Raw genomic sequence first — 17,500 nt, 5'->3', positions numbered from 1 at the left:
TTGGTCCACTAAATCATTTTCACTACCTTTTAAGCCATAATCAAATACATCAATAAAGAGAATATCCATCAATGCAATATACAGATGCCGTGAAATAGTCGTAAACTAGCGAGAATTTAAATGGTGAGAGGGTTGGCGAGGCCGCTGTCGTACCTGGCCGGCCGCCGTCGAGCTCAGTCTACCTGCAACGCGCGCCGAGAGAGGCCGTACTGACTCCGCTCCCACCGGCTGTGATAGTGATAGTGGTTGTGATGCTGTGATAAGAAGTGTTTTTATAACCATTAACCGGACGAGTGCATGTTGTAGTGGTGGTACGGTTGACCGTCGGGATCGCGTGTGTCAGAGCGGGATAAGGTTTTAAATTGTGTGACGTTGTGTCTCGGAGACTTCAACAGGCCATGTGCAAGTGTTCCTTTGTGCGTGTGGCCTGCGTCGCCCTCGCACTCGCGGCGGCCTCTCTTGCTCAAGAGTACAGCGTAAATGAACCAAACAACAGTGATGTTGTCTTTAACGGTGAGTATTTTGACGTTCGAAGCCATTCGATCGATTTCTTCACGGGCGAACGGGTAGGTTGGCCCGTTGGGTCAACTGTTATAGGATTGGTATTTTAGTTCTGGTTTTCAGAGAAGTAAATGCCAGGTTATCCCTTGTCATAAATTTATTTATAAATAGCTGCATTCCATTAAATATCACTAACGTCTGATGTCTGCGCCATCACGAGTTTGGTCCGTAGTCGATACCGCATGTAATGTATTCCGTTGAAAGAGCCGAGTGCATAAGGTTCTTTCATTACCTGCCATCGTTGTTTGCACGTCCGCTTTTACAACAACCAATTTGTAGATATGATTTCTTATGGTAATTGTTCAAGTATAAGGTTCCTTTTAACTCCTTTTTGATAAATAGTTAAATTAAGATGAACACAGGCGCATCAAAATGTCTGTCTTACGAAGTAATAACGTTATTCTTACCGAGCTAATTTTGACAAAGGCCATCACTGAAGTTTGCAACCTTTGTAAGATGATGTAAAGGAGTGCCGCAGGATGGCGGGCTGTAGCTGGCCGAATCCTGTGAGTGCGGGACCCGGAAGGCCACGAGGTAGCGGTTCAAAGTTGCTTTGGTCCCCAGCGACAAGTTAAGACATTCTACTTGTATATCAGTACCTTAATCGAGTTCCTGGCCTGTGCAAATACGGCGTTCTTGAGGGAGGGTATGGTACTTGAATCATGGTAGGCGATGGCAGGTTTTGAAGGTGGGTTCTCTTGGCACGATGCCCGGGTTTAAGGACGTTGCCTTCTTAAACCTCGCAACTCTCAGTCCTCAACGGTTATTCGTGTTCACTGTTCCCTTTTTTTAAATGTAAACGTGGTGTACGCTTTTGAATCCTTTGCAGGTGGTAGAATCCTGTAAGGAAATGAAGGAGAACGGTTGTTGTGTTTTATGCCACATCACAGCTTGCTTTATCAGAAACGGATTTGAACTTTTTTGAGATGACCGTTCCGTTAATTTTCTTTCCATTTTCATTTTTTTCTGGTTTTCCTTTGCTTTTTCGTTTTCTTTCTCCGTCCCTCGCCCATTTCATCTTTCTCTTCTTTCCTTTTTTCTTATTTTTCTTTTTTCTTTATCTTTTTCTATCTCTTTTTCTCTTTTTCTTTTATTTTTTTCTGTTTTTCTTCCTCTGTCTTATTCTTTTTCTTTCTTTCTTTCTTATTCTTATTCTTTCTTTCTTCCTCTTTCTTATTCTTATTCTTTCTTTCTTCCTCTTTCTTATTCTTATTCTTTCTTTCTTCCTCTTTCTTATTCTTATTCTTTCTTTCTTCCTCTTTCTTATTCTTTTTCTTTCTTCCTCTTTCTTATTCTTTTTCTTTCTTCCTCTTTCTTATTCTTTTTCTTTCTCTTTCTTGTTCTTTTTCTTTCTTCCTCTTTCTTATTCTTTTTCTTTCTTCCTCTTTCTTATTCTTTTTCTTTCTTCCTCTTTCTTATTCTTGTTGCTTCTTCCTCTTTCTTATTCTTGTTGCTTCTTCCTCTTTCTTATTCTTTTTCTTCCTTCCTCTTTCTTATTCTTTTTCTTCCTTCCTCTTTCTTATTCTTTTTCTTTCTTCCTCTTTCTTATTCTTATTCTTTCTTCCTCTTTCTTGTTCTTTTTCTTTCTTCCTCTTTCTTGTTCTTTCTCTTTCTTCCTCTTTCTTTTTCTTTTTCTTTCTTCCTCTTTCTTGTTCTTTTTCTTTCTTCCTCTTTCTTATTCTTTTTCTTTCCTCTTTCTTATTCTTTTTCTTTCTTCCTCTTTCTTATTCTTTTTCTTTCCTGTTGTTTCTCGTTCTTTCTTTCTCTTTCTCTTTCTTGGGTTTCTCTTTCTCTTTCTTTCTCTTTCTTGTTGTCTCTCTCGTTCTTTCTCTTTCTTGTTGTCTCTCTCGTTCTTTCCCTTTCTCTTTCTTGTTGTCTCTCTCGTTCTTTCTCTTTCGCTTTCTTGTTGTCTCTCTCGTTCTTTCTCTTTCTCTTTCTTGTTGTCTCTCTCGTTCTTTCTCTTTCTTGTTGTCTCTCTCGTTCTTTCTCTTTCTTGTTGTCTCTCTCGTTCTTTCTCTTTCTTGTTGCCTCTCGTTCTTTCTCTTTCTTGTTGTCTCTCTCGTTCTTTCTCTTTCTTGTTGTCTCTCTCGTTCTTTCTTTCTCTTGTTCTCTCTCGTTCTTTCTCTTATTATAAGGTGACCTATTAGTCATTTATTTACTTAAGTAAAATTTGTATTGTTTACGGCTATATTTTTCGACAGTAGGACACTGCCATAGATGTTGCCATGCATACTAATAGGACTGGAATGTTGAGGATGCCTGACTGGTATTTCCTCTAGTGACCTTTTCCTTTCGTGCCCAGGATACTCACAAGGAATCCATTTTGGCATCCTAAGGACCTTACTCACATTTCCTTTGAGTAATCGGTTCCTACTCGGAATTTGATCATTTTTGTAAGATTCTTCCGCCTCTGGAATAATGGGATAGTTTGTTAAACGATGGGGTTAGTTTTTTTTATGTTTGGACATTTTTTAGGCATATTCTTTCTCAGGCTATGTTCACCGCAGTAAATTAGTATGCGAAAATAACCCTTGAAGACAAAACTGGGGAGTTCGATGCCTAGAAAATTGTGATCTATATTTTAGAATTTAGTGTGGAGTCGAGATAGGTAGCGCATCGAAAAAAATCTACGGAAATCACACGCGAGATTTGGCGCAGTGGTTGTAGGTGGTTATACGGTTATTTGAAAATTGTCAAGTTTTAACCGTTGTTGAAGCCACCAAAACGTTTTTAGTTTGTCCGAAGGATATGCAAAATAAAACTTTTTTGGCAAAACACTGATAAATATTAGTTTGTGATATTAACCGGCAATTTGGTGATGAAGACATTAGTTCACATAAACTGTTGAAACGACAATAAAGATGAATTGGGGGTGTTTTCTTGCTTGGTTTAGCTTTAAATATTTAGTTTATGTACTTTTTTACTTACTTCTTATAATGTCCTTCATTGAAAACATTAGCTTGCCGCCGGGAAAAGAAAGGAAGGAAACGCCAATCCTTAATCTTGCTAGCTCGTAAAACGAGGACATGGGGTCATTCTCTCGAGTCTCTTGAGTCTCAAAGTTCTTCAAGACACGAAGAGCAAGAAGAGGACGAGCCTTGAGCAAGACAGAACTAGTGAAAGTATGGGAGATTGAGTGAGTTGCATTGCGAGGGGGGGGCGGCACAGAAGGAGAGGAAATAGGTGGAAAGAGTTATGGAGGAGACAGGAAAAAGGGGAGAAAATAAGTGAGGAAAGGAGAGGGAGGGAGAAAGGAAGAAACAGCAGGTTCCTACATGACATCCGGGTCTTCATCAGCCGCTTCCGATCTCGGTAAGGAAAGCCTATATGCCGGTCAATATCTCCAAAGAGTATTTTATGGGAGCAATTTTGATTTCCCTTTCTTGGTGCTTGATGGGGGACTGCCCATTACCCCTCCCCCCTCCCCCATGTGCTTATTGCGAATTTTCTGCTGTCTGGCAATTGTGAATGCATCATTAGGTACATGAGACATAAGTATGCATAGAGGGAAAGGGCTTTCAAATTCAGGAATTGAAATGGGACGTTCTGTTTATCAGTTGTAGTAGAGATTGTATTGCTTTCACATTATTTCAATAAATTGAGTGTATTGTTAGTGTATGGACAGTAAAATTCCTGTGATTTAGTTCGGGTGATGAATAGCACACATTATATCTGTCAGTATATGTATATGTGTCTGTGTGTGTGTGAATCTTTATTTATTTTTTAAAGATTGACTATTGAAGCTTGTGATTCTGAATTAATTCAGATTTTTATTATTTTGATCATCAAAAACTTATAGCTGGTTATATTGAATGTGTGGGATTTTGTTGCTGGCATTATAATGATTGTGAAGTCTGAACCTCTAGCCATTTTTTAAATTTCTATCATATTCTTTGTGAAGGACCTATTGCCAAAGAGGCAAACTTGATTGTATACTGGAGTTGACAGAAAAAGTTAAGCCAAGCTAGATTGACCTGTTTTGCTTACCAATATTCCCAGCATGTGAGGTAATAGCTTTTATTTACCAAATATATAACTAGCTATTTTTAAGATAATGACAAAGTGTACTTGTTTTCCTTAAATACGGTTCTGTCACTCAGTCCCACCACCATCACCATTAACTTTTGGCCCTATATACAAATAAAAGCAAGGACATCAATAAAACATGCTTGTCATGGGTCATCACTCTTCTTGGGAATATTCAACCTTTCATTATTTCCTGTCCTTGGTAAAGGAAGTTTTAGAATTTCATAGTGCAGGATCTGATAAGGAGTAGCAGCTTTGTTGGTATTACAGTATGGAGCCCAAGTTGTGTGATTTTGTTAATGAATCTTTGTATAAGAATAAGAATGGTTGATACATAACCTTTAATTGCTATTTCACTGTAGATATGCAAGAAGTTCATTTAAAAAGAACATTCTCAAAATTATTTGTAAATTAACCTTGGAAATATACAGTGCATATATTTAGGTCTGCAAAGACATAGACAAGATAATATTGTTAAGTTTTTAAAAAGTTCTTCTAAATGCCTTAAATTTGTTAGTTATTTCAGTAGTTTAAATTAGTGTTACATTGCTTAGTTAAAAACTGTACCATATTTTTCCTGCTTGTTTTTTTCAAGAGGGAGTCCTGCAGATTTTTTTATAATCTTTGATATTGTTGTGTATAAGGAATGCATGCAGATAGCTGAGAATAGATATATAGCAGTATGTTTGGTAAATATATATGCTGCCACTGCTTACTTTCCATTAGTTTTTTTATATATACATGATATGATGTGTGTGTGTGTGTACGCAAAAAGTATACCATTGATCAAACGAAAATTTCAGTAATCAGAAATTCTGTCTTGATTTGTTGATTTCCACATTTCTTTATTCCATATGATTGTCTTCAGGAAGGCTGAAACTTCACATGAATTTATAGAAAATAAGAAAATAAAAAATAAATAGATAAAATCCATATGGAGTTCACTTCTCTGGAGTAATAGAAAGGCAATATGTGTAAGATATATGGTCATTGATACACTGCGGCATAATAACCCTCTATGAATTAGTGGCCACTCTGTGATGGAATATAAAAAATTTTCTATAGTGTAAGACGTCAACAATATTTGGTCTTAAACAGGTATGGTTGCTATGTAAAAAATGTACAAAGCAACAAATTACTTTACTTCTACTTATTTTTCTTTCCTCTTTTACTTGTCTTCTTCCTGAACAGAGAGGCCTCTTCCCTTAGCCATATGTTCAGAGAAGAACTGTGCCTGCTTGCCTCATCATATAGTTTTTAAAAGTTTGGTTACCTTCCCTGAGCTTTTGCACTTTTTATTATTCTTACCATATCCTTTCTGAAGTTGAAACAACTGTGATTGCATGTGTGATAGAGTACATGCATACACATATGCAAATACATATATAATACTTTAACTATCCATTGTTAATCTTGTAGCTAGGGGCAAATAAAGTTTGATACAGGTGACCAAGTCATCATATGGTGAAGGTAGTCAGTGATAGATTTTCACATAACTTTTGCAAACCCCTTTGATACTGTGATTCACCCAACATCATTATAGATATCATTAGCTTTATAACATACATTGCTTGAAGTAGAAAAAAAATGCTTCCTTTGTGTCAATAAAAGCAAGTCAGATATTAAAATGCTTTGTTTAGCATTCCAATTTTAACCAGATGATACTAGAAAGTTGCTTAACCAGTTTGGTATTATGGGTGTGGAGAGTCAATGCATTGGTATAGAATGTAAAGTGGCAGTTGTTCAGCGAGAGTTTTAATGGGATATGTGTGAATGGATACTGTCATGTATGGATGAATTCAGCATTTTCCAGGAGCTTCTTTATTTTTAGAAGGTAGAGTTATCATGAAATCCATAATGCACAGCTGTACACATACTTTTTCCAGTTCTACACATTTATTCACTCAGTGTGTGTGGGTGTGTGCCCTTATCTGTACATAACTCTTACTGTGCCTCCACCTCCCTCCCTCTACTCCTTTGGCTCCATCAACTTGTAAAACAAAAAAGTTCAAGTTTCACCTATACATTCATCAGTGTGACATGTGAAAGGGTGAAAAAAAAAGAAAAAAAGAAATCTGTCATCAACTTGCATATAATTAATTTAGCTATATAGAATACACAGCGAAAACAAGTTATTAATTTTGTGTTATGTTTTCAGGAGTTCAGAGTTCTGATGTCTCGTTGACCTTCGATGACTCAGAAATTGTTGTAAATCCAGGAGAACGGTTGGATTTGAACTGTGGCTTCAAAGGAGAGTATCGCTACTGCATCTGGGAGGTTGAGGGAGCTAAGCCTATCCAGGTAAAGTACTTCATTTGTGCATTTGGTCAAGAAGTTGTATCTGGAACACCCATATTATTGTTATACTGATCAGTTATTTGAAGTCTGATTTTAATAATACACTTGCTTATTTTTATGGAAACTGAAGAGATTGTTTAGAAATAAATGTTGTGAATTTAAGATATGCAGGAATTGTCAACACTTATCTTTTTCCTGATCAAGAGAAATTTGGTTAGAACTAACATGTTTGTGTTGTGACAGGTAGAAGATGTTTATGGGAATTTCCATCCTGGAATGAGTAAGCCAGAGGTATCAGAAGGCAATGAATGTGGAATTGTCATAAATTCTGTCAGTACTGAACAACATGGCATGTGGACTTGCAGAGTGTTCATCACTGGAAACTCACTTGAAGGAACAAAAAATGTTATTGTAACTGGTAAGTATTTAAATGATCGACTGAGAATTGTTAAAATGATTTGTTTGGTTCATTAGTTTAGAAGTGTTGTGTATTTTACTCAGCCTAAATCATTGTACTCTCTACATGTTATTTATTTTTAAATTTCAGTAAAGCCAACATACCCAGTTTTAGAGGTAGATAACAGTCAGCTTCTGGAAGTAACCAGTGAGGAAGAGACACCAGTGAAGTGTGTGGTTGCTGCAGCTAGACCAGCTGTGGGTATTCGCTGGTTCTTAGGAGACAAGGACGTCACTGTCATGGCAGAAACTGAAGAAACACCAACCGACAATGAAGTAAGTTGTGGTGTAAAGCTTGAGAGTAGAAAAACTTATTTTCGTAAAAGAATAGATATGCCACCATAATCGGAAAAAAATATATATATATATAATGATGATGATAATAATCTAATTACTTTCCAGGGCATGTACAAAAGCATATCAACTCTGCGACGTACCTTTGAGCCAATGGAAAATGGAATGACGCTGACGTGTAGTGTGTCTCACAAGACTCTGACTGTGCCTGAGAATGAAAGCATTCCTTTGAATGTTATCTGTAAGTATAGTACATTGTTCCCAATTTAGTTAATACTGCTCATTTGCCTCCCAATATACAAAGGAACCTGTATGATTTTGTGAGATAATTAATTTTTTTTCTTGTATCCCATAGTTATAATAATGTATTCTCTACCCCTATAGTCAAACCAGTTGAAAAGCCTGTGAGCACTTACTACCAGATTCGTCCAGGCTCAGACTATGAAGTAAAGTTGAATTTCTCAGCCAACCCACCACCCATTAGGAAGGAGTGGAGGTATGGAGACAGCTTCCAGAATATTGCTGTCTCCATTGAGATCCCTGGCGCCAAAGATCGCTATGAGACATACATAGAGGTATGTGTCTAGAAAAACATATTTGGATAATCTTCATAGCTTGCTGTCTTTATGCTGAACATGTTGAAAGCTATATATCCTTTACTGATGACTGTTTTCTTATCAGGAATTAGGCAATGGAATGTATACTGCTACCTTGAGGATTGCTGGGTTCAAGGAGGAAGATGCAAACCAACGGTACCTCTTGGTTGTAGAGAATGACATTGGAGAAACGACATACAAAGTGCGGCTATCAATGGATGACGCTCCCAAAGGTAAAGAGAACGTTAACTAATGTGTTGTTTTTTCAAAATGTTCTGTGGATTATTTTCAGAAAAGAGATGATACAATGCTGAACAATTACAGTCAGTCAGAATTCAGATAAGTAAATAGTTATGACTTGTTGGCAGTTTAAAATTTGTATAAAGTGGCCATCTAGGGACCTAAGTGAATGAATGTGTATATGTTGTCCTTTTAAATTGCATCACTGTGTGTCCTATTTCTGGTTTTAAATATTTGGTGTTTCTAATTTTGCATCTTGATAACCTTCGCTGCATGTTTTGGGTTTTTATGTGCATCAACGGAATCTTAAACCATTAAGAAGTTATTTTAACATTTTTTTTTTTTTATGCTTTGGGTTTGGTGTAATTTTTTGTTTTCTTTTTTTGTTACTGTGTTTATTAATCTTCCTATCTTTTTTTCCCCTATTCTCTCTTTCAGAACAGAGGAATAACGGTATTTGTATAAAGTTCTTGCCAAGCCTTATTCTTATATCTTCATATTTCTCATCAATTGTGTTTGATGTATTTTTTAAAATCTTTAATTAAGAATTAAGACATGGCAAGAGCGATGCATTTACAGACCTATTTTAAAGGAAACCAGTGAGTGATTATTTAAAACCACAGAACACTTGTACAACTACATTTGCACTATATGGCTTCATTTGTGCAATCACTGACACTTGTGCATCTTTTCTTTCATTTAGTATTTGAAGCTTTTAAATTCATAACACCTATCACTGCTATCCATAATACAGTATGTTATGGTAACCACTGCCTTTGCTTTAACTCACAAGCTTACTCCATGACCAAAAAAAAGAAAAAATAATAAAATGAAATAAAAGAATGACCATAGAGAAACAGGTGACAGACTTCTGTTGATGGGATCAGGCACTCAGAACAAAAGACAAGGGTTGGGGGAAGGGAGCTATGGAGACCAAGTGTGGTTAGTTTGGAAATATGGATTTAACAACTCCACATCAAAATATTCTCATTGGAATCAAGACAACCTCCCTGTTAATATAGGTCTTCTGCTATTTCCTCTGTTCTCCCAAAAGCCTTCTAGTACCAAATCATGGTTTTTGCATCACTGTACTTTCATTGTGATGTAACCTCAGTGTGTGTCTTGTTTCTCCCTTAGATGGTGACTCAGAAACTCGCGACCATGACAAAAATCCATCCACAGAATATTCAGTGTCTGAAGGTATTGTTTTCGATGATGATACGATGTCAAGTAAGTCAGGGTGCTAACGTCCCTACTCGCCGAGCCAGTTGCCTTGTTCTCTCGTAATGTTACTTCTGCCATTCTCGGACACTTCCTGCTGCTGACTTCACTAATAATCTTCGTGTTAACTAATCATCTTGATACTAACTGACTTTCTAACAGATCCTTGACTCGCTACTCCACAAGTCTATATGATTTGATAACAAAGAAACCTAACTGGTCTCCTGGGGTCTTATGATGTGGAGGAGCAGTGGACTACTTAACCTTCCCTCATGTTTTCTGGTCATGGACTAACAAATGCAGCATGTCTTCTTTTAGCTGTTAATACTTTCTTCCAAGGTTCTATCCTCTAATTTCTTTAATTTCTGTACTTTCACATCAGATGATGTATATAGATTTTATTATATGAAGCTATAGTTCACAGGGACATTATGATATGGTATAAATATGGTTTTTGAAGATCTGCGAATCAGCAAGAGAGAGGTGAATTTTTAAGGCATGGAGTTAAATGTCTAATGCATGATTTGAATTCTGCATGTGGTTCTATGTTCTTTTCTTTTTCTGGCCTTCCTGTCTACATCTATGAATGCAGTAAGTTCATTTTGCCTTAATTTTGTTAAATGTTGTAGTTCAAATGCTTTGCTTTTGTAATTTGCCAAGTTAGCACTGACTGACATTTATGTTAACTTAATGTGGGATATATGTTTATGAAAGTGACCATAATCTTACCACTAATTAGATAATTCTCGAAGCCACACATTTAATGGAATGAATGCCAGTGAAGGAAAAGTTGTTGTTAAGTAATTAATCATAATTTCTCTTGAATAGATACCCTGAGCGGAGGAGCGGTCGCAGGCATTGTGATTGTTGTGCTGGTTATTGTTGCTGCCGTTGCAGCTGCAGGTTACGCACGGTACCGCCAGATGTTCTGCTTTGGTAAGTACCAACACACAATGTTCTTGATGTGATGTTAGTATGGAATATGGGTATTTGGAACCATGGGCTGTGAATGAACTTATGGCATCACCACAAAAGTGCATGAACACCTTCCTTAAGAGTAAAAGAAATTGCCCATTCTATGGTATTTATACTCTCATCATTTTCCACTATTCTCTCAATCTGTCAGCCGTGCAATGATGCAGCCATAGCACCACTGTACAATTGATACAGATGTTTGTTGTATCTCAAGGTATTTGATATGTGAAAAATTGATGACTGTATAATGCTTATGTGGCAGTTAATGAAATGCACCAATTTTCATGTGAGGAGTCCTGCATGTGGAACAGCTAAAAGCAATTTAGCATTAGCTTTAGCTTTACTGTTATTTACTCATATTTGTGTAAACTGAAATACATTCCTAATTTTAGCTATAATATATTTTATTTTATTTTCAACCCTATTTACTTTCCAACTTCATGTGGTTTGGTCAAATAAGTAGATCTGAATGTTTGAAATTTCTGTTGTGCACATTAAATGTGGATTCATCTTTAATTTTTTAAAGTGAAATGTTTGAAGTACAAAAGCCAAACCACTTGCATGACATGCATGACAAATCACTCCTATTGTATACCACTATGGCAAATTCAGTAGATACATCATGAGAATGAATTATTTCAAAATGAAAAAATGCTTGGCACTAATTCCAAGCATCCCACTGTAACCTGTGGAATGGCTCACCTGTGTTGGACCCTGGCTTCTGCCAAGGTCAAGAGTTAGGGCTGTGAAAGGCAAGTGTTTTGGCTGGCAAGACATTGGCTTCCGTTTCCCCTTACTTCATCCTCCTTTTTATTTTCACTGTTTTGGATTCAGATCTCTTTGGGGGAAATTAAAGAAAATAAATGTTAACCTCAGGCTGTTTGAAGGACAAGTTCAATTTCTTGTAAATTTCAGCTCGTCCTTCAACAAAGCGTGGGTTACCATAATCTTCTGTGGAGTCGGGAAGTGGGACGTTCTGGTGCAGGGTACAAATTATATTTTTATAGTAAATAACTTGGTTTATATTTTTTCAGACTTTAGCTTTTGGTTAAATTTGCATTTTTTCGGTTTACTTCAGCAACTCTATATTTAACTGGCTTATGAACGTATTGTTTTAGCTTTAGCTAAGTTTACTATGTCTGCTGTTTTGTTTGTTTGGCATTCTCTTTGTTTGCAGATTTTTACTTTTAGTACAAAGACATTTTTAGGTAGCCTGCAGCTTATTTATTTTGCTTGACATGCTATCACAGTGTAATACATTAATTGATATGTAAGTTAATATTTTAGATAATTGACTTTATTCTTTTATATGTTATATGGACAATTTTCAAAGCATTCTTGAAATATAAATTTTTTTGACCAAGATAGTTTTGCAGTTTGTCTTTGTGATTTCCCCAAATTCTCTCTAGATTCTATTTCATAGACTTTTAGACATGTATGGCATATTTTGATTGTGAAGTACGTGGCTATATCCAACCCTCCTTTCCAACATCCTTTTGCACAACAACACTTGCCTCACTAACCCTTGGCCCGGTCTGCCACAGCCCCACGTGCCGAGAGTAAAGCCTACATCGGAGATGCAGAACGCAACGAAACAGATAATGGCACAGCCAACGATGCTGTCAAGGCCTCCACCGACCACGTCAACGGGAAGACTGACGGCACTGTAGCTAATGGCAATGGAAATGTTGAGCAAACACAAGTGGAGGAAATCAACAATGAAAAAAAGAATACAGATGTGTGAACAGTAATGGATAAAATTTCTGAATGATTGAAAGAGACCATCAAAGCTCAGTGCACATGTTTCTGAATTGTAGAGGACCTGGACACATTCAGGAAAATTAGTAATAGCACAGGCTCCAGATCAGTTGTTTGTATGTGTGTATGTATATTTTTATGAAGGAAATGTCAAAGTGTTTTGACAGTCATGCTTAATGTCTTTGAATGGTATTATTCTCCCAAAATCACCTTAACTAGCAAGTGTATTGCAATAAATTCAAGAAAAAATTAGTTTCTTAAAAGGTTTCTCAGGTGATATATTCTTATTGAAAGACACAAAATTCATGCTATACAACTGTTAGTTATTGTGCCTTAGAAATGATGTAAAACTCTTCTGGGGTCATGTGGTTAACCTTTAAGGATGGCTGCTAATCAGTGTTTGAAGAATGGGTTGTATTTATACACTGACTTGTGATGTGTGTTTGTGTACACTGTCACTGATTAGCATGAGCTGCAACATTTGATGATGCCAGTCCTTATTATTGAATAATAGATGTGCTGTTTATATCATTCCATTTTAGACATCACAGGTCACACAGCTTTACTTGTTCTGTGACAAGAGCCAAGGTTCAGTTTTGAGGGCCTAGCTCTGTACAGCCAATGATGTACAGTCTTAAATGGTTAATCATCTATTTAGACAAGCCCTGTGGGTGTATTTTATTTATATTTTTTTCATTGCAGTGTGCACCAGAAAACGAAGCACATAGAAGTAGATAACAGGGATGTTTGGCAGGTGGTTTAATTCTAGATTATGTGCCTCTTCTTAAACCATTTTGCCCAGCCTATGTACCTTCCTGTTGTCTCCATCTATAGATATTTTGTTGTGCTGCCACTTAGACCAGGATGATCTAGTCCTTCATCCTCATAATAAGATGGAGAACTTATGAACTCTGTCCTTTTTGAGACAAAACCAGGCTTTTTGGGGGGAAGCTTTATATTGGTCACAACTTTTTGTAAATAAAATGTTTTCTGTTCTGCTGAAATGGAAAAGTGGGGGGAATATTCATTGGTATCAGTAAAGTGCTGACAACTACTAGAAAAGTGGGATTTTCTGCAAGGGGATCTATTGTTATTTTGACTCAGTATTGGCCATATTATAAAGCTCAGTTTATTTGTAAAGCATCAGCAATGAAAGCAGAAGCTGTCCAACCAGGATACTATCTATGTAACACCACAAGTTACTGCCTTTATACATAAAATTCTTGTAATATGTGGGTTTGTGTAGATTTGAATCACGGTACCATTTGCTGAGTGTGATCATTGTTGTGGTCGATCAAAACTTTATTCATATTACCGTATTCAATGTTTTTACCCATGTAATTTTAAGTAAACTATTATAAGACTTTTAATAAATGTTAAATGGAATTTTTTTGTTTATTGAAATTCCTCTCATGATGTATCTACCTGTAGTTGGGAATATGGAATGTATATTTACCTGCCACTGTTTTGTTGCATGACTGCTTTAGTATGACTTTCAGTTACAATTAAATCAATTTTAAATGCATTTCAAAAATACTTATTTATATATCAAATATATCTATATTTTTTACACTGATAAACTGATGAAACAAACAATCTTACACCTTGCTCAGCTCCTGTAGTCACCCCTGATCCTGAGGAAGGCAAGGAAACCAAAGAAGAACAGTAAGTAACTGGTTGTGATTTTATGTCTGTAGTGTACTAACAATTACTTCCTTAACTATTTACTGTGGCTTGGGTTATTATAATGATGTTAACTGTACAGTATTCTAAACTGACTTTAAAGGTGTATACCCAGAAATGGAGATAGATGCAATAGACAAACCTCTTATTGTAAATATCAAAGAACAAAGATTGAAATGTATAAAAGATATTATTTTCTATTGAATAATCAGGACTTGTGAAAAAGTTCAGTCAAGGAAGTAAACTACATCAGTGAAGAAAACCTTGCTAATATAGCTTGAAGAAACAAAGATGAATTAATGCAGGCAATGTGAAGGATAAATACCATAGATTAGATATATTATAATAACTCAAAAGCCAGGTTTCATATATGTCCATACTTCCCAGTCTTTATAAAATGAGCTCCCCTTCATTTTAAAAAGTCTGCCTTATTTACTTTAATAGATAAAACAAGTATGAATTAAATATTTTATATAGTAATGTTTTGCATAGTATTGAGAATCAAGACACCTTGAATAGTAACAGTAAATTAAAACAAGTATCCAAAAGTAAAATTGTATGAGATAAATTTTAATGTAGTGAGTAGCAATGAAAGATTCATATACTTAGGGGGGGGATTAGAGGTGGGAAAAGAGGGGTAGGGGTATGAAGAGAGGGGTAAAGAGAGTAGAGTTATAAAAAGAGAGAAAAAGAAAGGGGGATAGAAGTAGAGCTAGAAAGAGATGGAGAGAGGGGAGGCAGAGGTAGAGAGGTAGAAAGAAATGGAGAGAGGGGGGGTAGAGGTAGGAAGAGATGGAGAGAGGGGGAAGGGAAGAGGTAGAAAGAAATGGAAATGGAGAGGGGGGATAGAAGTAGAGAGGTAGGAAGAGATGGAGAGAGGGGGGGTAGAGGTAGAGAGGTAGGAAGAGATGGAGAGAGGGGGGGTAGAGGTAGAAAGAAATGGAGAGGGGGGGGATAGAAGTAGAGAGGTAGAAAGAGATGGAGAGAGAAGGTGGAAGAGGTAGGAGAGGGATGTAGAGAAATTGTAATAACTCTGTTGCTAAGCAAAAAGACCCAACTGATTGGTTGTGCAGCTACACAGAAAACTCTTTTGGAGGGGTGTTGAAACATTCAATAAAGAACAGACCCTTATGTTATAAAAGGGTTGGTATTTTGGGTTTCAAATGTCTCCTTCAGATTCATGCCTCAAATAGTTGTCCTGGAATTCTTATGATTCACTGAGATGATTTTATTCCTGTAAAGGATGGAATATTCAGATTAGCCACAGATACCCGTGAGTGATTGGAAAACTAGGGATACCAACTGTTTCATAGTGTTAACAACTTAATTTCTAAAGGTATCACTGCTTGTGTCAGAATGTTTTGTATGATTTTTTAATGATCTATCTGTGTAGCTGTACATGTACAGTGAATTACCTTTGCTGTTTTGTTATTAGTAATATGGAAATCATGGCCAGCAATTTTTTTCTTGCTGAAAAAGTATTACACAAATGTGATTTTAAAAATAACTTGAAAGAGTTCACTAGCACCACTTCCATTGATCCTGTTGAACCCAAATTGAATATTTCGGCAGATGTTTATAGTATAGTACAGTAATCATTTGTAAAAGCAGATTTTTTATTTATTTATTATTATTATTTTTTTTTTTTACAGTTATTTATTTAGCCATTATGTATTACCTCAGTGCATCCATTTCTGATAAATATATTTACATCAAAAAACTCCTCTTCACTTTCACTCCTGTCAGTCTGTGCAATGTATTTTAAAGTGTTTTCTTAGTTTGTTTTCTTTAAAGGAGAGAGAGAAAAGAATAATAAAAGCTGACCATTGCCAACTAGGATTTTTTTTTTTCCAAGACATTGATAATACCTAATTTACAATTACCTTAATATTACCAAGTGAGAATTTGGGATTTGTACAACAATGCTGCTTGTTATGTATAATTTTTATATTGCGAGTTATTAGGAACAATGTTTGTAGCAGATGTTGACAAACTAATGTAAATGCAAGATTGATAATTAACATCATCTGAATGATGTGAAAGTATTCATCCTCATTTGTAGTACTATTCATCATTTGCTTGTTAACCCAATGCTGACAGGAAAATATTGCGTTCACTTCGGTATTAATTTGTTAAATGCGTCTGTACATTGATGGCTCTGCCAGTTCTTATCCACAAAGGAGTCAATTAGTAGATCATGTGACCTCACCTTTCCTTGAAATAGCAGGAAAATGGTTTTTTTACAAATGCTATCAATATTGACATTTTTTTGTTATAAACATTATAATTACTATATTTTTATTGACATTACTAACAGCAGTATTAAATCCTAAAAAATGTTATTGAAAAACAAGGAAAAGAGTAAACATGATTGGCTCAGTGGTGACTTAGTACTTGTGGAGCCATCTATATGTACAAGGAATTACAAAATTAAACATATAGTGGGCATGGCATGTACATATGCCATCTCCAGCAGCAAGTGCTTAATAGCAGTATGATACAAAATGGTCAGCTGTTATCACGATTTTCAAGATACTGTCCTCATCATGTAGAACAGTGTTTATTAGATCCAGTGTTTCTAGTTTACATATGATGTATCTGGTAATATTTTGTTCCTGTAGTAAAACTGAGAATCAGCAATGACAGATCCAGTCTAATTTCATAGGTTCCAAATCACTTGGTTCAAAACAAAGTCAGGGGTGTATTACTTCAGATAAAGAATAAGAAATACTGAAAATATTTAACTAAGCTGTCTGCTTTGGATAACTTGTAAATTTACAGATGGCTCCCAAATAGTATAGATTAGTTCTGCTGTAATTACCCTTATCATTATATCTGTATAATTAGTATTTTATTCTCATCAGTAACTTATGAATAAGGTAAGGAAAAAGTTATTTAAATAGCCTGTAGTATCTTCAAATTCAGTATCATGTTTTTCATTAATAGTGAGAGTTTTAACTCAATGGATCTGAACAATAGAGTTAAAAGAGTATTAACAAAATCTTTTAAATAATATAAGGAACCCTATATAAACTTGAATTAAAGAAAAGTAGAATAACATTTTCAGAAAATAATATAACCTCTATTTTATACTTTCATTGATTTATCATTCATTGATTTATCATAACACACTTATTTGCATGTATACATAAAATACTTAAAATTCACCCCTTTTCTAGTATACACAAGAAGATAATTACCATTACTTTTTCTTGTTTTGTGTAATTAATTTCTCAATAACTCGGGAGAACTCAGAAGATATAGATCATCTTCTAGCTCATCACCTCTGCACTGTCTTGCACTGACACTGACCTCTTACTGATGCATGCTTGTTTCAGCAGCGACACTGAGAGTGCAAGAGGGGCAAACACTACACGCGCTGCCAACCTCAA

At 35.8% G+C, this 17,500-nt stretch overlaps 1 protein-coding gene across 24 annotated transcripts in view; it reads left to right on the top strand.

The window, feature by feature from the left end:
- Fas3 (fasciclin 3) overlaps window positions 1-17,500 on the top strand; it is a 671,991-nt gene that overhangs the window by 630,365 nt on the left and 24,126 nt on the right. For 3 of the 24 annotated variants that reach the window (XM_070138511.1, XM_070138524.1, XM_070138514.1), the window contains 10 exons: window positions 6,746-6,888; window positions 7,129-7,303; window positions 7,433-7,617; window positions 7,744-7,876; window positions 8,020-8,210; window positions 8,317-8,464; window positions 9,609-9,701; window positions 10,521-10,628; window positions 14,039-14,090; window positions 17,447-17,500. The exon at window positions 17,447-17,500 is cut by the window's right edge and continues 52 nt beyond it. In XM_070138511.1, coding sequence (XP_069994612.1) covers window positions 6,746-6,888; window positions 7,129-7,303; window positions 7,433-7,617; window positions 7,744-7,876; window positions 8,020-8,210; window positions 8,317-8,464; window positions 9,609-9,701; window positions 10,521-10,628; window positions 14,039-14,090; window positions 17,447-17,500 — 1,282 coding nt within the window. Of the gene's footprint in view, window positions 1-26; window positions 514-1,025; window positions 1,096-3,821; window positions 3,874-6,745; window positions 6,889-7,128; window positions 7,304-7,432; window positions 7,618-7,743; window positions 7,877-8,019; window positions 8,211-8,316; window positions 8,465-9,608; window positions 9,702-10,520; window positions 10,629-12,211; window positions 13,812-14,038; window positions 14,091-17,446 lie in introns of those variants that run through there. The other 21 variants (XM_070138520.1, XM_070138526.1, XM_070138519.1 and 18 more) reach the window with 17 other exon arrangements.

This window comes from Penaeus vannamei, chromosome 24 (assembly GCF_042767895.1).
Source record: "Penaeus vannamei isolate JL-2024 chromosome 24, ASM4276789v1, whole genome shotgun sequence".
NCBI classification, from domain to species: domain Eukaryota; kingdom Metazoa; phylum Arthropoda; class Malacostraca; order Decapoda; family Penaeidae; genus Penaeus; species Penaeus vannamei.
Note: the sequence above shows the minus strand (reverse complement) of the source record. Positions and strands in the feature narration are given on the sequence as shown.